This window comes from Cetorhinus maximus, chromosome 18, assembly GCF_964194155.1.
Source record: "Cetorhinus maximus chromosome 18, sCetMax3.hap1.1, whole genome shotgun sequence".
Taxonomy (NCBI): domain Eukaryota; kingdom Metazoa; phylum Chordata; class Chondrichthyes; order Lamniformes; family Cetorhinidae; genus Cetorhinus; species Cetorhinus maximus.
The window spans coordinates 28,830,719-28,854,677 of NC_135896.1; the positions used below are offsets into that span (position 1 = coordinate 28,830,719).

A 23,959-nucleotide genomic window follows, 5' to 3' on the forward strand; every position below is an offset into this window, starting at 1 on the left:
CGTTGCAATAAGTAGCACCCATAGATCATCCAGGAGTGTTTGTCAACTCCATTCACTTCTATTCCAGCAACGTGTAGCCAGTGTGCAACCACAAAGATCTTCAAGTATGTGTGTGCAGGATTCTTGGACAGCTGTCTTGATGCTTTCTTCCTGTAGCAATCCACCCTCCCAAACATCCTCCCACCTGGAAGCAGAGATACTGCCTGGTTTCTCAGAGTCAAGGGATACCCACTTAAAACATATATATGGAAGTCAACAGTTTGGAGCCAGCTGATGACACCTGGAGCGATATAGTGAAAGCCATATAACCACCAGATGTCCAATGGAACAAGCCATCAGCGTGCTGAAGATGTACTTAAGGTGCTTGGACAGATCTGGAGGCACCCTTCAGTAGGCACCAGTCTCCAGAATGATCATGGTGAGCTGCACACTGCACAGCATTGCACAACAGCAAGGTTTGCATCAGCAGGAGGAACAGGCACAGAATGCAGAACGTCCTCGGCTGATTTGAGCAGCGAACTAAGAGCAAGGGGAGGAGGCAGAAGGTGATGTGGGCAATACACCGCCAGAGGTGCACATTTCTGTTTGAGATGCTGTCACCATTGAGATTAACTTAGGTCCATCTTGCACATTTATCCATTTTGACTTTCTTATTTCTAATAACTCTAAACCCCATTAGTTAACCCGAACCTAAATGTTAGTAACAGACTAACATTTATTCTTAAGCAGCTATATCCTGGCCTTCTCTGTCCAGGGGAAGTATTCCCAGTACCTAGAGGTTCTCTTTTTTAATTATGGTTTCCCATCTCTACCGTAATCTTAGTGACTACTCTGTAGGCTCGCCATGACTTTACTGTTCTTTCTATAACTCGACAACCAAAATTGCACATATTACTCTTAACTGTGGCCAAACCAAGGTTCTTGTTTCAGATTTCCAGCATGCCCAGTATTTTATTTTAGGTTAGTACAAATCTATTACTACTACTTACTCTTAATAATGCAGAACCCCATTAATAAAATCTAAAACGCTGTTAGCATTTTAATGGCTTAAGCATTGTGCACTAATTCCAGGGGAGAATTTTCTCCCCGTCATGGGGTTTGGATGGGAGTGAGCATGGGCTGGCACGTAGCCGATTGCTGCCTGCGGTCGGTTATGCACCGCTATTTGACGTGGGTGGGCCTCAGGGAGATTAGTTTGATTTTGGAAAATTTTAATAATAAAAAAATTTTAAGACATGTCCCCTCATGTGACAGTGTCACATGAGCTGGGACATGTCAATGAATTTTATTACAAATTTTTATTAAACTTTAAAAACCTTCATGAAACCTCATCCCGCCTATGGATGAGGTTTCATGATAAATATGAAGGCTGCCTGGGCTCTTTGCCTGCCTGCCAACTTTAAGGTTGGATGGTCAGCTCATTTAATTATTTTAATTAGTTTTTAAATGACCTTAATAGGCCTTTGACAGTCCGGTGGATGTTCAGCTGACTCCACCGTGCACCCGCCGAACTGAAGATCTGAATGATGCGTGGCGACGTCAGGACGCACACCCGACGTCACCGCACGTCATTTTACGCGTCGGCGATCGGGGCCCGCCCTTGCTTGTCGAGCCGAAGATTCTGTCCCAAGGTTTGTTCATCCACAACCTTCAACATCTTTCTGTTAAGTGTATACTCCCCCATTCCTTGTTTCCCCTCTACAAATTTCACACTCATCTACATTTCATTGATTCCACCTAGATATCAAAGATCCATTTATTACAGTGGTCAGATTGTCACGGTCATCCACTTGTTCAGCTACTTGCTTGTCCTTCCATAGAGGGTGGGTCATTTGGGTTTTCAACTCTGTTACTTTTTCATCATCTTCAAGAACTTGGGAGCTCTATATGCATGGTTGACAGGGAACCTTGTAAAGTCTTCAGATTGACACCTTTAGATTGAGCATGGCCATGTTCAGATGTTTAACTTTGGTCCAGGATTATTTCCCTTGTGTTGAAGGCTATGTTGTGCCAGTTCTAACATTATTTAAGTATATTGTCCTTTTGAGGTAATAGCGCCTGATCTGACATGGTGCACTTGACTGGTGCTGGAGTTCATGTTTCATAGGGCAGTTTTTAGTCTTTGTGAGAGAGTTGTGGCTCACTATTTGTGATATTGTACAATTGGTTGTAGGGCAAAGGTTCTTTGGGAGACAGTGGCACTCTTCATTGTTGCCTTTACTTGGTTCTTTGACCTCTTTTGTTGACTGAGTCAGAAATATTTCTGCTGCTGATTTCTTGGTTAGGGGTCATGTTCAGCTCTTCCATTATTGGCGTCCATGGTGATCAGAGTTCCCTTATGTTATCTATGAATGAATGAAGCAGTACTATAGTACCATTGATTGTGTGAAATGGAGAACAAGGGAGACATTCAGTAAGCAATTCTGCCTTCATAATTACATGCTATATCTGTTTATGGTGAATTCTGAATCTCTGGGCTACAGTCATGGGCAAATATTGAGTAGAAGCTAGGGAGATGGTAAACCAATAAGTCACACGTCACTTGTTGGGGGGAGAATTGGGAGTCTACCAGGAAAGGGTGGTACATGCGCATAAGGGAGGCTGCTTGTGCAAAAAGGGGGAAAATAATGTATGTGAAAGTATTTTTGCTTGCATCTCTCAGCCATAGTGTTAAGTTGCTTATCATAAAACCAGCTCTCCAACGTTCCATGTATTACCTTTCAGATTAATAAATTTATATTGAAGCTCATAATCTAAAAGTGAACTATTTTCTTAAAATGCTGGATGTATTTACATATTCATGTATGTTAAGTTTGAAGACTTGTAATCTATTTGATTTCTTTTATATTCATTATTTTACCAGGTCTCTCAGTGAGGAGTGTGTGTTGGCAAGGAGATCACATTTTGGTTGGCACGCAAGACAGTGAAATCTTTGAAATTGTAGTACATGAACGCAACAAGCCTTTCCTAATTATGCAAGGTCACTGTGAAGGGGAGCTCTGGGCCTTAGCAGCTCATCCAACAAAGCCTTTAGCAGTAACTGGGAGTGATGATCGATCTGTTAGGTTTGTATAATTGATTGTGCTGATTATCCCATGACTAGATAATATGATGACACATGTTATGATTTTGTACTTCCTTGCAAGTGCAAGCTACTTATTTTAACAGATTTTCATGCCCCTTCATCCCACAACAGAGTGCAATAAAGACCAACAGGACAGGCATATTCTACTTCCAGTTTTTACTTACTGTTGCCCTGGGAAAGTTTCATCTAACGCAGATAATACAGTTTATATGTGCTTTATTCAAATCTCTTCTCTTTCAGATGACATAAGAGCCAACTCAGCATGTTTAAACTATGCAGAGCATCAATCAACGTTATATCATCAATAGAGTAAATTCAAATGAATTTATGACCAAACTAAACAGTCGACTAGTCATACTGTAATTTGAACACTGTGTACACTTCTGGTCACCAGGACACGAAACGCATTCAGGTAGTAGAAGAAATGTAGAGAAGGTTGATCCCTAGTGTTTGAGAAGGAGGTGTCTGAGAGGTGCTCTTGTAGACGTATACAAGATAGTTCTGGGGATGGAACAACTTCCACTCCTCAAAAACCTTGTTACCCATATCCTATAGAGCACCATTGGCTGCCGTACCTTCAGCTGTTGAGGCCTTGCACTCTGGACCTCCCTTTCTAAACCGCTGCTCCCTTAAATGTCCATCTCTTTGATAAATCTTTTAGTCAACCATTCTAATATTCCCTTTTTTTGGCTCAGTGTCAATTTTTATATAGTTACACTTCTGTGAAGCATTTGGACGTTTTTGTTCATTAGATGTCGATGTATGTTGTCTAAGGTAAATCCAGAACATTACTTTAAATTGTGTAACTAGGACAATGGAACATGGTTTCAAACTAGTAAAATTTAAGACTTTGTTAGGAAATTCTTCTCTACACAAAAGATTGAACCACACGTGGATTTAGACTTCCAGAAAGAGTAGTAAAGGTGAAAAACCTGAAATGGTTTCAGAAACAATAATAAAAAAAGAAAAAAAATGCAAGAACTTTAGGATCTTTTTGAATAGACGAAATAAGGTGTACATACTAGCATTCTTTATCCTGAACCCCTCTGTGTCTCTGCTTTCGTAGGAGTACTTTCAGCACATAGACACAAGAAGGCCCACCTCAAACTTCTCGGGCAACTAGGGATGGACAATAAATGCTGTTGTCAGTGATGTCCATATCCTGAGAATTAATATATATATTTTAAAATATTTTGAAGCTGTCTTGTGAAGGTTGCTTTAAGATTTTCAGGCAACCTTTCAGAAGGACTTTTTGTCCCATCCAGATGGCACGTTATATTCTACACTTGCAAGCTCTGGAATCCATTGTGTGATAACCTTCTATTGGTATTGTCCAATACATTGGCCATTAGCCATATATGGCTAATTACATTTCTGATGCAATTAAATTTGACTATAGACATTATAGTTGTTGGACATGTGATCTCGCTGCTCTTTATCACATTGTGTACGCAGGTGCATTAACCACTGTGTGTTTATTGGCAAAACAGTAAGACAAAACAAATTTCCTTAAACATGGAACTTTAATAATGTGAAGCTTCTCATCATGACCTCACCAAAAAGGTATTTGAAAAAGTTATTTTTGCCAATGTATCGTACATTGGTTTAACTAAAACTGGTAAACTACTCTACTTTGCAGCAACACCTGGTAGAATCCTATTTATGAAATTGCGTGATTGCAGTTAAATAAAGTGCTTCCCTTTCCATGCTAATTTTATTGCTATTCTAAGCTACTACTTACATTATGGCAGTTAGTTATCTGTCTAAATTGAAGTTGTTGCTTTTTTGCTGTTCAAATTCAGCTTTCGACTTCGTGGAACTGAAATTTCATACACTTTGAAGCTGAAGAGTGGTGCACAGAAACCTTAACCAACATTTAACTGCTGCTGGTCATAAGAAAACATGGACATAAGACTTGTATTGTACTTTGGTAATTTTTACATTACTTTACCATTATTTTCAATGGAACAATAGAAGATGGGAATTAATTTTGAAAATTCTATGTATAAGCTGAGAGTGAATAGCTACAAAAAAAGTAGACCTTTTATTTGTGAGCATTATACTTTATTTGTTCAGTTCATATCACATTTGTTCCACGGGTTATCGATTTATAGTACTCCAATTGAAACGAGTGTTCAAATAAGTAGACAACTAAAATGCAGCCCATTAATGGGGTGATATTTTTTATATCACCTTCCAACCCCATAAATTTCCCACAGTGTGTATGCATTAGTTAGGAATGAGGGGATATTTCAATTGGAATACTATAACTTGAGAACCTGCGGAACGAATGTGGTATGAAATGAACAAATAAAGTTAATGCTCACAAATAAAAGAGCCACAGTAAAAATAGACATCTACTCACAGTAAATACATAAAAATTTCAAAATTAATTCCCATCTTCTATTGTTCCAAGGAAAATGATGATAAAATAATGAGGCTATCTGTTGTCTTGCTGGGACTAACTTACAGTTATGTTTGTACTTCCATCAGATAATATGCCTTAGTAATCCTGAGTTGTGTGGAAGGGAAAGAACTTGCCTAACCCATACCACCTGAGCATTTATCTTGCTAGGATAATTGAGAACTAAAATGAATGACTGAATCTGATAGGATACGACAGCCTATATGATGGCAGCCATTAAATGGGAGAGAGGAAAGTGAAATTTACTGAAATTCTAAGTTAGTACTAGATGAACTGGGTGTAATTATTTAATTCTAATATAACAATGCTCAAATTCTTGAAAATAAATTGGCATTAATTTGAAACATCAACATTTAAGTGTACCTCAATCCAGTTTCCTTGTTGATTGTAATATGTAATTCACTTTAGGTGAGATATAAATTTCCAAAACAAATTTTAATATATGTTTTGTTGAATAAGCAGTGAAATACAAAATAATATTGGGGATCATTCGGAAAGCGTATATGCTTAGAATATTGAACAGCTGAATTGCTATTTATTTTGCCTTTTTATGGTAGACTGAATTTATATTTTCAGAATATGGAGTCTTATTGATCATGCTCTGATCGCGCGATGCAATATGGAAGAACCAATTCGTTGTGTTGCTGTGAGTTCAGATGGCATCCATCTTGCTCTGGGCATGAAGGATGGTTCTTTTACTGTTCTACGGATCAGGTATGTGTAAATGGGAGCCATCTGCTACTTTGCTTTATCTTTAGTAGATGAAGGCAGTGTTTGGAATAATAATAACCTTCTGCCTTAGATCAATAACGGAAGCTGTAACCACTTCACAACTCTTAATCTTGTTCAAGTAAACTTTTGAGGCATTGACAAAAGAGATCACAGAAAAAAATAACAACTTATAACCACATAATTATGTCAATTAAGCAAAGTCAGCAGTTTTCTCTAGCTGTCAAAACAAGACTCCCACTGAGTTAATCTTTTTGAGTCTGGGCTCTCAGTGAAGCTTCTGTTATTGACATTTTAATGGTCTCTTTGATGCTTTTATTGGGTTGTAGGAACACCAGTTTTTTATTCACCAAATTATGGTGAATGTGTGTTTTTTTCTAAGCTGTTTCATGCATGCCATTGTTACTGTAGGATTCTTTGGCTCTGTACATAGTGTATACTGGGTTAATAGATATGGGCCATGAATTGGCAAGGAGGGTTTGAGGGGCTATTGACGGTGGGTGGGGAGATGAGTTGGCATGGGGGCTGTAAGGAGCCATGGGGATGGGTGGGGGCAGGACTTGGCATGGGGGGCATAGTCAAGACCTTTGAACAAGACTCTGAGATCTGTGAACCAAAAGTCATTGAGAAGTTGGCCTGACTCCACAAAAATTGCAGGGATCTAGTTGATGCCTGTCTGAGTAATGGAGCCACCCAGGTTGGGAGTGCAGCCTGCACCCTTATTCGATGCCAGTGGAAATCACCCCCTTGACCACCCCCACCCCCCCGCCATTTTTAAATTGACCCAGAGTCCTTCTGACTCCTCCAAAAATCTGGGCCGCTGTCTTTGAGTGAGATGCTAAATCAAGGGTTTGGATGGTAGTTCAGATGGACATTAAAAAAAATTGTGCAACACAGTCTGAAGAAAAACAAGTTCTCCCAGTTAGATGATCAGCTGTCCTCCTTTAACAAAACACTGAAGTACTAGAAACAGGTTTGTTATGTGAACCTCTGTGGATCCTAGCTTTGCCAGGCTTTTCATAAGATATGTGAAATGCTCTTTGTTCCAGTTCTACTTGTGTTCCCTTCCTCACCTTTTTTTCTGGTACACTTGATGGCTTTATTGACACCGTTTCATTCCCTTGCCTCCAACTGGAAAATTTCATCAAATCTATTTCCAATTTCCACCTCGTTCACCTCACACAGTCCATCTCTGACTCTTCCCTTCCCTTCGGTGACTTATCTGATTTAATTTGCAGGATTAGGCTATCAACTAATGTCCAACTATAAGCAGTTCCAATGAGACATTAACTTGGTTTTTCTCTTCACAGGAACTGCCAGACCTGCTGAGTATTTCTAGCATTTTCTGATTTTATTTCAGATTTCCAGAATCTGCAGCATTTGGCTTTTCCGCTATAAGCTGATTGACTCCCATAGCCACCTTGACAACACTCTTCCATCCACCCCACTTCGTGTCAGGGCTCTACTCAGTTCTCCCAGTTTATCTGTCTCTCTCATATCGATCCTGGTGATATCACTGTTTCTATTCATTCATAAGATGTGGGCTTCGCTGGCAAGGCCAACATTACTGTGCTAGAGAATGTGGTGGTGAGCCAACTTCTTGAACCACTTCAGTCTGTATGGTCTAGGTACACCCACAATCCTGTTAGGGAGGGAATTCCAAGGTTTTAATACAGCGACAATGAAGAAGCAGTGATATATTTCCAAATCAGGACAGTGCGTGACTTGGAGGGGAACCTGCAGGTGGTGGTGGTCCCATGTGCCTACAGCTCTTGATCCTCAATGTGGTTGAGGCCATGTGTTTGGAAGCTGCTGTAAAAGAAGCCGCAGCAAGTGGCTGGAGTACATCTTGTTGAGGGCACACACTGCTGCCACTGTGCACCTGTGAATGTTTAAAGTGGTGGATGGGGTGCTGATCCAGTGGGCTGCTTGGTTCTGGATGTTGTCAGGTTAAAGCTACTTGAATGTTGTTAGAGCTGAACTTGCCCAGGAAGGCGGAGAGTTTTCCATCGCACTCCTAAAACTATGCCCCCTGGTTCTAGACCCTCTAGACAGGGGAAACAACCTCTCAACATCTACTCTGTCAAGCCCTCTCAGAATCTTGTATGTTTTAATGAGATCATTTCTTATTCTTCCAAACTTGAGAGAGCATAGGCCCAGTGTACTCAATCCCTCCTCCTAGGACCACCCTCTCAATCTAGAGAGCCTATTCTGCAACATCTTCCAAGATATGGAGACCAAAATTGTGTGCAGTACTCCAGGTGTGATCTCAGTACAACTATAGCAAAACTTCCTTATTCTTGTTTTCCAGCCCCTTGCAATAACAGCCGACAGGACCTTTGCCTTTCTAATTGCTTGCTGTGCCTGCGCGCTAACTTCTTGAGTTTCTTATACAAGGACATCCAAAGGTGCACAATGGAGTGAGAGTATTGGATAGTATTAAAGAAGGAAGTTATATCATATCAGTTACGAACAGACTAAGAAGGACCACGACGAATACAAAGATAGGTTTAAAATGCACAATATGTGGTGACTAAGGTTGGTGAGCTACAAGCACAAATAACTGTTTTGTGACGTGATTTAGTGGCAATAACAGAAACATGGCTAAATGGTGAGGACTGGCTGCTTAATATTCACAAAGTGTTCAGAAAAGATAGGGAAGGGAAAAAGAGAGTGGGGTGATAGCACTGATTACTGAAGATATTGTAGTATTGGAAAGAGACAATGTCTTTGAAGAGCAAGGGTGGAATCCTTTTATACTTTAAGACCATAAGTTGTAGGAGCAGAAGTAGGCCATTCGACCCATCAAGTCTGCTCTGCCATATAATTGTGGCCCCAGCACTGATCCCTGTGGCACTCCTCTAGCTACAGGTTACCATCCCGAAAATACTCCCCTTATCCCAACTCTCTGCTTTCAATTAGTTAGCCAATCCTTTATCCATGCTAATACACTACCCCCAACACCAGGGGCTCTTACCTTATTAAGTAGCCTAATGTGTGGTACCTTATTGAACGCCTTTTGGAAATCCAAATATGTTACATCTACTGGTTCTCCTTTTATCTATCCTGCTTGTTACCTCCTCAAAGAATTCTAATAAATTTGTCAGACATGATTTCCCCTTCATGAAGCCATGCTGATTCTGCTTGATTATATTATGCATTTCTAAATGCTCTGCTACTACATCCTTTATATTTGCTTAGGGTTGAGAAGCAAAAAGGGCATGTTATCACACTACTAGAGGTTTTCTATAGGCCCCCAAATAGAGAGAGGGGGGGAGCAAATCTGCAGAGAAATCACATGTGCAAGAATTATAGACTGGTACTGGGGACATTATTTGCCCAGATATGGATTGGGATAATGTTGGAGTAAAGGGAAAAAGGGTGGAGGAGTTTCTGAAATGTGTTCAGGAGAACTTCCTTGACCAGTATGTTCTCAGTGCAACTAGGATCTGGGTTGTGGAATGAAGTGGGCCAAGTTTCCTTTGGGAAACCTGATTAAGAGTGATCATTATGTCATAAGGTGTAGATTAGTAATGGCAAAGAGCAAGGAACAATCTAAGGCGGAACTTCTAAATTGGAAGAGGGCCATCTTCAGTGGAACAAAAGAGGATCTAGCTAGGGTAAAATGGAACCAAGGACTGACAGGAAAAGCTGTAACAGAAGAATGGGTGAAATTTAAGGAAGAGATGTTTCAAATACAGGCTAAGTACATCCCAACAAGGGGGAAAGGTGGAGGATCAAAGCCGTAGCTTCTTGGATGATGAGGGAGATAGAGAGTATAATGAAACATCAAAAGGTGTATGATTCATGTCAAGTAACTTGTTCAGGTAAAAACCAGGCCAAATACAATAAGTTGAGAGGGGAAGTGAAGAGGAAAATATGACTGGCAAAGCGAGAACAAGAGAATGGCAGATAACATAAAAGGGAACCCAGAAATCTACTGGCACTTAGATAATCAGGTAGTAAGAGGTTGGGTGGAGCCTACTGGGGCCAAAGAGGGTGTTATATGCTTAGATGTGCAGGACAAGGTTAGATTACTTAAGTACGTTGTATTGGTGTTTACGAAGGAAGAGGATGCAGGCAATATGTCAGCAGAAATGGAGATGGTGGAGGAAATGAATGGGGTGAAAATTCGTGGGAAGGATGTACTGGAAAGGCTGGCTATGCTTATTGTATAAGTTGCTAGGTTTGGATGGCTTGCATCCCAGGTTGCTCAGGGAAGTGGGGTGGGGTGGGAGGGTGTTGGAGATAACAGCAGGCTTGCCATAATCTTCCAATCTTCCCTAGATATGTTGGAGATCCCAGAGGATTGGAGAGTGGCAAATGGTCACCCTTGTTCAAGAAAGGGTGCAACAACATTCCTAGTAACTACTGACCGAGGTCGGTTAGTTTAACATCAGTGGGTAAGGTTTTAGAAATAATTTTTTGCCCTGATTATTAACAGGCACTTGGAGGCATTTGAGTTAATTAAAGAGAGTCAGTATGGATTTGTAAAAAGGCAGATTTTGTTTGACTAATCTACTGAATTTTTTAATGAAGTAATAGGGCCGTTTGATGATTTAGATATTGAAATATAGAGTGAAACTTCAAAATTTGCTGACGATACTATATGGAGGTGTGGCAGACAGTGAAGATGATAGCAGTTGACTGCAGCAGGACATAGGCTAGCAGAATGGGTAGACAAGTGGCAGCTGGAATTTAATACAGAAAAGTGTGAAGTGATGTATTTTGGCACAAGGGATAGGGGGATGCAGTATAGAGTTAATGGCACAGTTCTAAAGAGAGTGCAAGGACCGAGGAACCTGGGGGTTCACGTGCACAGATTTTTGTAGGTAGCAGGACATAGAGAGTAGCTAGGAAAGCAGTCTAAAGAAAATTGGATAGGCACTTGAAGGAAGTAAATTTGCAGGGCTATGGGATGGAGCACAGGAATGGGACTGACTGGATTGCTCCTCAGAGAGCAGGTGTGGACTTGATGAACTGAATGGCCTGCTTCTGTGCTGTAATGACTCTTACTTTCTATTGCTCTATTATTCTAACTCTCTCTGAACATAAGCATTTAAAGGTTCCTCACCATTTAAGAAAATATTCAGCTTTTCTATTCTTCCTACCAAAGTGAATAACTTCACATTTCTCCAGATTTATACTCCATCTGCCACTTTATTGCTTAACCTGTCAATGTCTCTTTGTAGCCTGTTTGTGTTCTCATCTGAGCTTACTGTCCTACCTAGCTATTTATCATCAACAAACTTGGATACATTACTCTTGGTACCAGGATGTTGATGGTGGGGGATCCCGTGATGGTAATGCCATTGAATTAACATACAGGCAATCATTTGGTAGTACAGGATTTGAATATTGCTGAAAAGAGAGACATGTTGTTAAAGATTTTCATCTTGTACTCATCAGGACAAGTGCAAGAATGCCAAATTTCAAACGATCACAACAATTTATACCATAAGTGAACAACGTACTGATTGGTTGGCAGGTTGACTCTGACTGAGGCGTTGCCATGGAGAAAGCATATGGGAACAAAAGGCTCCCCAAGTTTCTGGGTAATTCAGAAAAGATGCAAGGCTTGAACATTTTCCTTTAGTTTGCAGATTGGGTCCCAGTGTGTAAATGTATGTCACTTTTAGCAAGGGTAAAAGAACCAAGTAACGAGCTTGACTGATTATTTTTAATTGGTAGCTATTAGCACACTCAGCATTGGGCAGCGCTTGCTGAACAATTGCAGAATCACATCTAACAGTAGACATTTTGTTTTGTGTTTTGCAAGCGCAAAAGCTTAGCAAACTTGAGTACATTCTGTATCCTGCCTATTACGAACACTGAGGAACATGCTGTTTGATTCAATCAGCCGATCGCTGGATGTATGCCTATGTATCTGGCATTGCCGGGGGTGGGGGGGGGCGCTAACAGCCATGTAGATAACTGGACCAATGTCCCAGAGAGTCGAGGTGGGCCTTCTAACCAGCCCACCTTGGCACCAGCCTCCCTCCATTGTTACCTCGGGCCTGCCTAGGGAGGCAGCAGACCCAAACCTAGCCCCCTCGCGTCTCCAGAGGAAAGTTCTGTGAGAGTAGGAGGTTATGATGAGCTCAGGGTTGCAAAGTCTGGAAACGACCTGACTGGTTTTCCAAAGCAGAGAGGAACAGCTGGCCCAAGGAGTCTGTTAGAGAAGGGATAAAGGGAGATAAAGTATTAATGGGAGTCATGCAGACATGAGGTGAAACAAGGGTCATATCTGGATTTGATGCCCTGATAAAAGGTGATGAAGTGGAAATGAGGCAGAACACAAAAACAGGACTCATTCCACACTCAAAAGGGGAACTGAGGTAGTGAGTACAGAATGGTATTACCAAACACAGCACAGCTGCAAGAATATGTTAAGATAAAGGGCATTAAAAGATAATTTCAGTAGTCAACATCATATTCTGATAAGCATGCAATATGTTTCCAAATGCCTTAATCACATCCTCAAACTACAATCCAGTCTCTCCCACAGCCCTGTCTGTGAATAGCACACCGCAGTTTTTTTACTCCTTTTTGTCTAACTTCATAGCCTTGTTACTATGGCCAGGATTTTCCCGTCGGTGAGCGGGGCCCACTCTCCGACGCATAAAACTCCCGACGTCACCACGCCCCATTTAAATTTTCAGGCAGGCGGGGGTTCAGCAAAATCAGCTGTGCACCCGCTGACCTGTCAATAGCCAATTGAGGCCATTGACAGAGTCATTTAAGTAATTAATGGACCTGCCCGTCCAACCTTAAGGTCGGCAGGCAGGCCAGGAGCCCTGGCGGGCTTCAGAAAAAGCATGAAACCTTATCCACGGGCAGAGATAAGGTTTCATGTAGGTTTTTAAAAATTTAATTAAAGTGTTTTCAAAAGTTATGGACAGTGTCACATGAGGGGACATGTTAGGGATTTTTTTTCTCTATTAATATTTTTTACAGTAGAGCTGATCTCCCTGAGGCAGCACTTAAACTCAGGGAGATGAGTGCACTCTTTCGTATGCATGTGTGAAAGAGCGCACTCTCAGCTCAGGGAATCCACTCCCGCCCGCACAGGGAGCGCATAGCGTTTCCGTGCGGACGTCACACTGGGCGGGCCTTAATTGGCCCACCCACGTAAAATGGCGGAACGCCCACATTGGGGGCGCCGATCGCTCTTCAACTCCCCCGCAACGGGGGGGGGGGGAATTTCTGCCCTATATTTTTTTAAAGTTTCATGAATCATGTTATTCTTTTAGTTACGTTTGTTTTAGAAGTGCTTTTTGTGTTGGTCCAACTGTTTATTTTTTAAGATACTTCTGCTGTTCTCTTTTGACTGATAATCCCAGGCATTTTTCTGTTTTTACTCCAACTTTCAGTATTTTTCTAATCATTGAAATATACCTGCTTGTGGTATTCATTAAAATGGGTTAAGGAGCTTGTCATTTTTTTAATTCATTCATGGGATGTGGGCTTTGCTGGCTGAGCCAACATTTATTGACCATCCCTAGTTGCCCTTGAGAAGGTGGTGGTGGGCTGCCGCCTTGAACTGCTGCAGTCCATGTGGTGTAATTACACCCACGACGCTGTTAGGGAGGGAGTTCCAGGATTTTGATCCAGCGACAGTGAAAGAATGGTGATATATTTCCAAGTCAGGATGGTGAGTGACTTGGAGGAGAACTTTCAGGTGCTGGTGTTCCCATCTGTCTGCTGCTCTTGTCCTTCTAGATGGTAGTGGTTGTGGGTTTGGAAGGCGCTGTTTGAGGAGCCTTAGTCAATTCCTGCAGTACATCTTGTAGATGGTACACACTGCTGCTACTGTGCGTCGGTGGTGGAGGGATTGAATGGTTGTGGATGTTGTGCCAATCAAGTGGACTGCTTTGTCCTGGATGGTGTCAAGCTTCTTGAGTGTTGTGGGAGCTGCACTCATCCAGACAAGTGGAGAGTATTCCATCACACTCCTGACTTGTGCCTTGTAGATAGCGGAGAGGCCTTGGGGAGATGAGGTGAGTTGCTTGTCGCAGGATTCCTAGACTCTGACCTGCCCTTGTAGCCACAGTATTTATATGGCTAGCCCAGTTCAGTTTCTGGTCAATGGTAGCCCCCAGAATGTTGGTAAGGGACTCCGTGATGGTAATGCCATTGAACATCAAGGGGCCATTGTTAAATTCTCTCTTATTGGAGATGGTCATTGCCTGGCACTTGTGTGGTGTGAATGTCACTTGCCACTTGTCAGCCCAAGCCTGGATATTGTCCAGGTTTTTCTGCATTTGGACATGGACTGCTTCAGTATCTGAGGAGTCGCGAATGGTGCTGAACATTGTGCAATCATCAGCGAACATCCCCGCTTCTGACCTTATGATGGAAGATCATTGATGAAGCAGCTGAAGACTGTTGAACCAAGGACAGTACCCTGAGGAACCCCTGCAGCTGAGATGATTGACCTCCAACAACAACAACCATCTACCTTTGTGCTAGGTACGGTTGCAATCATTGGAGAGCTTTCACCTTATTCCCATTGACTCCAGTTGTGCTAGGGTTCTTTGAGGCCACACTTGGTCAAATGCTGCCTTGATGTCAAGGACAGTCACTCTTACCTCACCTCGGGAGTTCAGCTCTTTTGCCCATGTTTGAACCAAAGCTGTGATGAGGTCAGGAGCCAAGTGGCCCTGGCAGAATCCAAACTCGGCATTAGTGAGCAAGCTATTGCTAAGTAAGTACCACTTGTAGCACTGTTGATGATCCCTTCCATTACTTTACTGATGATTGAGAGTAGACTGATGTGGCAGTAATTGAAGAGATGGGTTACCAAGGGGTTAATTAGGGATGTTAAAACAAACACAAAAAATAGGAAAAAAAACCCCGTGTTGTTGCCTAGCAACAGGGAATCCAGGAGAGACCCACAGAGACACAGGGAGAGACACAAAGGCAAATTTTAGTTCAGTTGGTATGTGTATACCACAGAGTGAAGACAGCAAAGGTCTAAGACTCTCTAGCTGGAAATGATGCCAGACTGCTGAGGAAATGAGTTTAAGGGACTTGTATGTTTTGCTCTAAAGTTAAAATAGTTGTGAATTTTGAGTGAGTTTTATGGATATTTCAAGGGAGATATGTGGGAGGACTACTGGTAAATGTTCAGAAGTCTACTTGGACAGAAACCTCTTTGCAATAGAACCAGCTCTAGTCTTGGTGTCAAAATAGTGGTACCCCCTTCACTGGAGTGTTGGATCTGTAAAGGTATTGCTGGGATAAAAGGAATAATGCGGGTTTGAATAATTTTTTCCTTGGTGTCTGTGTTGAAATCTTTCCAACCTTTTTTGCTGCCTGGAATACTATGGTTAATGTTTCATCTTTTTGTTAAAAAGTCAACAGCAGACTCCTGTGAATCAGTTTTAGTAAGTGCCCTTCACAGGGTACTGAAAAAAAGAGGTCTATCAAGCCAGGTTCCATCTGGGATCCGACTTGTGCAGTAATAACATCAGCTTAGATCATAACAATAGTGAGTGGTAATGATGTGGAAATCGCTACCCATGAGTGGTAGAAGCAAAGATGATGAATAATTTCAAAAGGAAATTGGATGGGCACTTGAGAGAAATAAACTTGCAGGACTACAAGGGATAGAGTGGGGGAATGCCACAAAGAGCCGGCATGGATTCGATGGGCTGAATGGCCTCTATCTGTGCCGTAATGATACTGTGTTTTTGTATCACTCCTAGTATTTCTGTTTCTTTTAGTCTTGTTTCCACTCAACTTATTTTTTACTCCCATTTCCAGTTTTTCTATTTCTCTGTCCAATTCCCAGACTTTTTAAAAAATCTCCCAAGAATTCCTTGCCCACTACTTGGAATGTGAGCACATAATCTAAGATGACAATTCATTACATTAGTGAGGCAGTGCAGCACTGTTGGAGATTCTCTGTATCAGAGGTAATGTTAAACCCCAAGGCTCTATCTGCCCTCTTGTGGGTATAAAGGATTCCACAACTTTATTCAAAGAGAACAGGGCAATTCTTCCAAATACCTGACCAATATTTATCCCTCAACCAACATCACTAAAAGCAGCATCTGGCCACTTACTTATTTATTGTTTCTGGGACCTTGCTGTGTACAAATTGGCTGTCATGTTTCTGACATTGCTACTGTGACAATATTTCAAAAATAATTAGTTGGCTGTGGTACACTTTGGATGTCCTGAGAACCTGAAACTTTCTGTGTATCTTTCTACCTATCCTTTCCTTTCTCTTTTCTCTCAATTCTCTGGTTATAACTGGTCTAACTCCTTAATTTCTCAGACCTCATTCCCCTAATTTCTGTACTCGTCACTTGCTACCACCTCATCCTCTGTAAGTCTGTAAATTTCTAACTTTTCAACACCTGTTTGTCACTCAACTTTTACTGTCTGCTTCAAACTTCTTATCCAATCACTACTACTAACCTGCCCAAAGCCAACCTTTTCCTCCCCTAATATTTTATTCCTCTCCATCCTTCAGTTTAACCTCCTGCCTCCTCCAAATGTCCCATAACCAACCTTCATACATTCATGGAAATTATCTCAGAAACTGTTGCATGGACACTTGTATCATTCAGACGTTGAGCTTATAGTTTCTACATATTATAGAAAAAAAACTGCAGTTTTATAACATAATTACTATGCCTATCCGTATCTAGTCTTACCTTTGCATGCATTTCCTGTTGAGATTTTCCATTCTAGTGTAAATATAGAAGTTCATGGTAGAAATATAAAAGTTAAGACCCAATGTAAGATTTTAAAAGATTGAATTATGTCTGTCTGTTTTGGTTCAGTTATGGTCCACCCTGTAACCATTCTACACATGATGATGCCTCATGGCCTACACTCCCTTCAAGATAATATCATGGGATTTCAGCTAGCAAAAAGTTAAAAATACTGTACTGTTCTGTCAACTTGTTTTCATTATAAATTTCCATGTTCACATCTACAATTGAAGCCGTCCATAGAAAGATGCTGCAGTTACGACATTTTCCCAGTGGCACTCCAGCGCTACCACTGGAGCCTTGTAGATAAAGATGGAGAGCCAACTCTGCCCATAAAGCAGATATTGGGTCCAAGGATCTAGAGAATGGCCAAGATCTTGTGTAGGGTTGGCTTATGCATTGGATAAATTTAATGATCTTTTTCCTTAAGGGAATTATCATTTTTAAATGATGGAAGTATAAGGAGAGATTTTCCTCATCCTCTGCCTGGAGAATCACAGAAAAGAGCAGTAATGGGTAGAATCGGATGTATTGGATCTTATCCTTGTGTTGCCCTCTGCTTTCTTGGGGTTATCCTGTAATAGGTACAAGCTCAGGGCACCTATCTTAATAAGGCAGGCCTCCTGTTTCATTCTTCCTCCATCAGCATCACCGAAATCTGCTAACCCAACAGCGGGGTATCAATGAATAGGCCTTGGGTGGACGGTGAACCAACTCCAGGCATGTTCAGGATCCCTTTATCCCACACAAGATGAGCAGAAGCCTTTGGCTGTCCATTAGCTGTCAAAACCTGGTCCCTAAGGTCCAGAGTGCAGCCACAGGGTCATTTCCTGCTCAACCTTTAAGCACAAGTGCAAACTTGGGTAGGTGGGGCAGTTCTAGAGTATGCAACTGTCCCTCGAGAGAAAGTGTTTTTTCAGAACTTTATATGCTTCCTACAAGAAAGGTTCATAGAAGGACTGTGACCTTACAGATGACTAGGACACATGCCTGAGTACAACCCTTTAATGGTGATTCTAACAGTTCAATGTGAAGATGCCCCAAGTTTTGAAGTTCAGCTGCCTGAAGTCTCTGTTGAACAATTTAGTTATGACCTTGTGTAGTATTTTGGAGGCTGTACTTTGGACCAGTTTCATGGTAAATTGTTTTTACTATTACAGAGATATGACTGAAGTTGTTCACATTAAGGATAGGAAAGAAGCAATTCATGAGTTAAAATATTCACCTGATGGATCATATTTGTCTGTGGGCTCAAATGATAGCTCCATTGATATCTATGGAGTTTTGCAACGATACAAAAAAGTTGGCGAGTGTTTTGGATCTTTGAGCTTCATCACACATATGGATTGGTCAACTGATAGCAAATACTTGCAAACTAATGATGGTTCTGGAAGAAGACTGTTTTACAACATGCCAAGTAGGTTTCACCTTATTAAAATAATCTAAACGTGTAATTGCGTGTTTACCTTTCCTTAATTTGTTGTTTTGTGTTCTGTTATTGATTCTAAGCAGTTTTGATTTATTTGTGATAAATCTCTTCTGAAATTGCATGTCGTCCATGTAACAAAATGTCCCATGGTGCTTTGGAAAGGGATCACAGCACACAGTAGGAAGTGGGAGAAAAATTAAGAAGATAACAAGATAACAATATTAATAGCCTGTAAAAGGATAATGATCAAAGGCTCTGCCACTAATGGTAGGGAGGTTTGGGTGGGTTGGGGAGTGAGCATGGGGAGAGGAAGGAGAGGGGAAACAGGGAGGGAGTGAAAAGCTTGGACAATGTGTTTGGGATATAGGACTGGACGAGATTGTACAAGCAGAGTGAAGTAAGATGATGGATGGATACAAAAATTGGAGTAAGGATTCTGAATTTTGAATTCTATCCACTGGGAACCAGGGGGTCAATAGAGGACAGTGAAGATGGATGATTCAAGCATATGATCTAGATGCTTGGTCACTGTGATTGCTTCTTCAAAAATGGGCTGTCATGTAAAAACAAAAAAAAGCCTGTTTTTTATTTTTGTGTGGCTGCATGTAAATAAAGAAATACAACAAATGCTTTAAAGGTCCAAGTCCATTAGCAATATATATATAGAGAGAGATTAATTTAGTTGGAGATCCTTTGTCAGAACTGGAGAAAAAGATTTGAACCACTGTATGGACCTCATCAAAAGTAAGTGATAAGAAGATAAATCCTAGAACTTGGGCAGCTGAATATTGACGTTACCAATTTTCTATCTAGTTGCCTCCCCTGTTTTTACTCCCCTAATTGAAATTCCATTTTGAAGTAGTTTCATCAATCCCAATTTATATCGCTCCAGCATTTAACTCCAAATCTGTTTTACAGGCTGTTGACCTCATTAGCACAGAATTCACTGCCAGGCTAAAATCCAGGCCCTTGTTTCTGTGTGTTTAACCATTCTTTTTCTCATTGAGCTCATTAAAGGGGCTTGGTGATCTGATTTTAACAACAATCCAAAACTTCATCCTGTTTTCTCCTTTTACATGCCGCAGCAGGCTTATATCCATTTTCATCAATTTGTTTGTTTCAGATTTATTTTCTGGTGTCTTTCTGTTTTTATGCTATTTCAGGTGGTAAGGAAATTACAAATAGAGAGGAAATAAAGGATGTTCAGTGGGCAACTTGGACTTGTGTATTGGGTCCAGATGTGAATGGAATATGGCCCAAATATTTAGATGTTAATGGAATTAATTCAGTGGATGCAAATTTCAAGGATCATGTTCTTGTTACTGGAGATGATTATGGATTAGTAAAACTTTTTCGATATCCTGGTTTCAAAAAAGGTAAATATTTTTCTAAATTATCTGAATGTTTTGGTTTGTAATTTTTATTAGTTACTTGTTATTTGTAAATCATATGCCTTAATCCAGGTCTCCATGCAAAAATGAGGTTGGTTTCTCTCTCTCCGTGAATCAAGGAGAAAAAAAACAGTCATGAAATCCCATGCCATTCCTCCTTCAGAATATGTTAATGTTAACCAGTGTACCAGAAGGAACAAATTATATCAGCAGGGGAGATGGATGGAAATATATAAAGTTACCATCTAATTCAAGATAGAAGAAATGGCACACAAGGCAAAAAAGTGCCGCTGAGAAGTCGTTTTCGGATTAAAGTTGTTCGTTGACGCAAGTGCCACCTTGTGTTATAAAATCATAAGACTTGTATTCGCAGGTTTTTCAGGAAAGTATTTATTGTGGCATAATACCATTAAGATTGTATTGTACATTGCTGTAAGTTTCCAATACAACAGTTAGCAGAGTGATATTTTTTGGCAGAACGAAATGTAAATTTCTTTTAAGGGAATGGAATGCAGTAAGTTGCGGCTGTGAGGAGGAATTAGCACTGCGAAAAAACACGCTATCCTGAGTCTTACGTGACTGCTGTATATTTTCAGTCCAGTGAGAAAAATTTTCTTAATGTTCAGGGAATGGATACATGTACCAATTCTGTCCTAAGATTAAAAGAGTAGCTATCCAAGAATGTAGTCCTGTAGGTCTACCAATGCATAGAGTTATGTGATGGACTTCAAGGTGACCTACAGCAATGCACATTTGATGGTATAACTGCTAACTGTGCGCTGAACTCCACTCGATCTACCAGGTTTAAGTCCTATAACTACACCTTTGCATCCCTTTTGTACATTATCAAAATGATGTTTTGTTGCCTACATTCAAGTAGAGAACTCTTCCAAAAAACTGGATATTGCTTCCCACTGTTATGCACAACTGTGGGAGATGTGTAGATGATGTGCAAATCTTTATTTGGTGCCTTGTTGGGGGCTTAAGTAGTACTTGTCCCTGCCGTTGGATTTTCAGAAGCAATTTATTGAGAAAGAAGCAAATATTTACTGGCTGAACATTGGTATCCATCAGCTTTAAACACTTGTGCAAATGCAGTGTTTATAATGTGTGTATATGCCACAAATAAGAACATAAGAAATAAGAGTAGGCCATTCGGCCTCTCAAGCCTGCCCTGCCATTCAATAAGATCATGGCTGATCTGCCTCAGGCCTCAACTCCTCTTTTGTGCAGCTGCTCATTGACCCCAACTCCCTGATAGTTCAAAAATCTATCTACCTCCTCTTTAAATACTTTCAGTGATCTAGCCTCCATAACTCTCTGGGGTAGAGAATTCCTACCCTCAGAAGAAAATTCCTTTGCATCTCAGTTTTAAATGAGTGTCCCCTTATTCAGTAACTATGTCCCCTAGTTCGAGATTCTCCCACTAGTGGAAACATCTTCTCAACATCTACCCTGTCAAGCTCCCTCAGAATCCTGTACGTTTCAATAAGATCATCCCTCTAAACTCTAATGAATAAAGGCCTAACCTGCTTAGCTGTTCTTGATAAGTCAGCCTCTTCATCCCAGGAATCAGCCTAGTGAATCTCTTTTGAACTGCCTCCAATGCCAGTATATCCTTTCTTAAATACAGGGACCAAAACTGTACACAGTACTCCAGGTGCAGCCTCACCAACACCCTGTACATTTATAACAAGACTTCCCTATTTTTAATCTCCAACCCCCTAGCAATATAGGCCAAAATTCCATTTGCCTTCTTAATTACTTGCTGCACCTGCATGCTAACTTTGTGTTTCATGCACAAGAACACCCAGATCCCTCTGTGCTGCACTTTTTTGGAGTCTCTTTCCATTTAAATAATAGTCTGCCTTTTGATTCTTCCTACCAAAGTGCATGACCTCATACTTTCCTACATTAAACTCCATCTGCCAAGTTTTTGCCCACTCACTCAACCTATCTATACCCCCTTGCAGATTCCTTTTGTCCTCATCACAACATGCCTTCCCACCTATTCTTGTATCGTCAGCAAATTTAGATACACTACACTCTGCCCCCATCCAAGTCATTAATATGGATAGTAAATAATTGAGGCTCTAGGATGCAGTCTACTAGCTACATCTTTCCAACCTGAAAAAGACCCATTATTCCCGACTCTGTCTTCTGTGTGTTAGCCAATCCTCGATCCATGCGAACACATTACCTCCAATACAGTGAGCTCCTATCTTGTGCAATAACCTTTTACGTGGCACCTTATCGAATGCCATCTGGAAATCCAAATACACTACACCTACTGGTTCCCCTTTATCAACTCTGCTTGTTATATCCTCAAAGAACTCTAGCAAATTTGTCAAACATGATTTCCCTTTCACAAAACCATGTTGACTTTGTTTGATTGCATTAAGCTTTTCTAAATGTCCTGCTATTTCCTTCTTAATAATGGATTCTAGCATTTTTCCCATGACAGATGTTTGACTGACTGGCCTATAGTTTCCTGCTTTGTTTCCCTCCCTTCTTGAACAGGGGTGTCACATTAGTGGTTTTCCAATCCGCTGGGACTCTCCCGGGATCCAGTGAATTCTGGAATATTTCAACCAATGCCTCCAGTATCCCTATAGCCACTTCCTTTAAAACCCTTGAATGCAGGCCATCAGGTCTTGGCGACATGTCTGCCTTTAGTCCCATTATTTTGTCAAATATTTTGTCCCTCATGATAGAGAATGTTACAAGATCTTTCCTCCCATTAGCTCCTTGCTTATCTGATATCTTTGGGATGTTTATAGTGTCCTCCACCGTGAAGGCCAATGCAAAATATTGGTTTAAAGTATCTGCCACTTCCCTGTTCCCTGTTATCAATTCTCCAGTCGCATACTCTAAGGGTCCCATGCTCACTTTAGCCACTTTCTTTTTATATACCTGTTGAAGCTCTTGTTCTTTGTTTTTATATTTCTTGCCAATTTACTTTCATAATTAATTTTCTCCCTCTTTATTAGCTTTTTAGTCATCCGCTGCTGGTTCCTAAAAAAAACTCCCAATCCTCTGGCCTACCACTAGTTTTTGTTACTTTGTATGCCTTAGTTTTTGACTGGATACTCCCCTTGACTGCCTTTGTTAACCACAGTGGTTCGTCCTTCTCATCACGTCCTTCTTTTTGACCGGGATAAATTTTTGCTGAGCAAGGGTCCAAAAAGTTCAGAACCTTGCAGTTAAACACATTTATGATATATACACACAACTTACTGAGGATTGCAAATGCAGATGTAGAGAAACCATTAAAATCCTGCGTGACCTGCCAACAAGTAGGCATACTCTAGCTGTTGCACAGCACACTCAACAAACCCGTGTCCTAAGATTTGTAGAACGACTTAACGTAGGCTTGTATTCAGTGCTGTTCAAATGATTGGCTTTCCTTTGGGTCATGAGCTGTTTTGAAGCTGTTGATCTGTTTTTGAGAGCTTTCTAGATTGGAACACGCATGTTTATTCAATAGCCATCGGAAATTATTACCTGGAACATATTGTTTCATTCTCAAGACATTCTGTAACGTTTATTTCATTAGGGAAAAGTTTGTTTTAATCACAATAATATTTCTGTTTAACAGATTTTTGTTATTTCAATCTGTTATGCTTTAGGTAATAGCCAATGTACTGTGAGCACTGTATTAACCATATGCAAAAGTGTGATTCCTAAATGATTTATAATTCTGAAGAAGTTTGTAGAAACATTTGTGTTACTTTTCATATTTATTTATATTCTCTTAGTGCTCTTGATGCTGCATAGGGCAAAATAAATAGCTCAATGTTAATGATTCAGAAATATTTAGGGTTCTAAAAATTGTCTATTGATGCTTAGTTATTTTCAGATTTGCATTCTCTTCGCACTCTTGATTCTTCAGGGACAAAAGACAATTAGTCCAAAGTTAATGACTCAGAAATATTTTCTGTCAAAACAGATTTTTAACCATTTCTCTCAAGAATAATTGTGAAAAGTACTGTATTTTTAGTTTGTCACTGAAATTTTTGAAACTAGTCTTTCAAAACAAACAAGGTATTTGAAAAAAAGTTATTTTTAATATAGGGATTTTGAAAGCATTGTGCATTTATGCAAGGTTATAAAAAGACACTGAGCTGGTAGGTAATTTAGATGTAAATGAGCTAATGTTCTGGATGTTTCCCC

The 23,959-nt window shown here is 40.6% G+C and overlaps 1 protein-coding gene across 9 annotated transcripts in view; it reads left to right on the forward strand.

Moving 5' to 3' along the window:
- Nucleotides 1-23,959, forward strand: part of LOC144693023 (echinoderm microtubule-associated protein-like 5) — a 182,861-nt gene that overhangs the window by 57,909 nt on the left and 100,993 nt on the right. For all 9 annotated transcript variants that reach the window (XR_013579443.1, XR_013579444.1, XM_078562291.1 and 6 more), the window contains 4 exons: nt 2,864-3,065; nt 6,087-6,224; nt 18,127-18,383; nt 19,559-19,771. Coding sequence is in view for 7 of the 9 variants with exons in the window: in XM_078562291.1 (XP_078418417.1) it covers nt 2,864-3,065; nt 6,087-6,224; nt 18,127-18,383; nt 19,559-19,771 (810 nt within the window). In the remaining 2 variants the exon portion in view is untranslated. The remainder of the gene's footprint in view (nt 1-2,863; nt 3,066-6,086; nt 6,225-18,126; nt 18,384-19,558; nt 19,772-23,959) is intronic.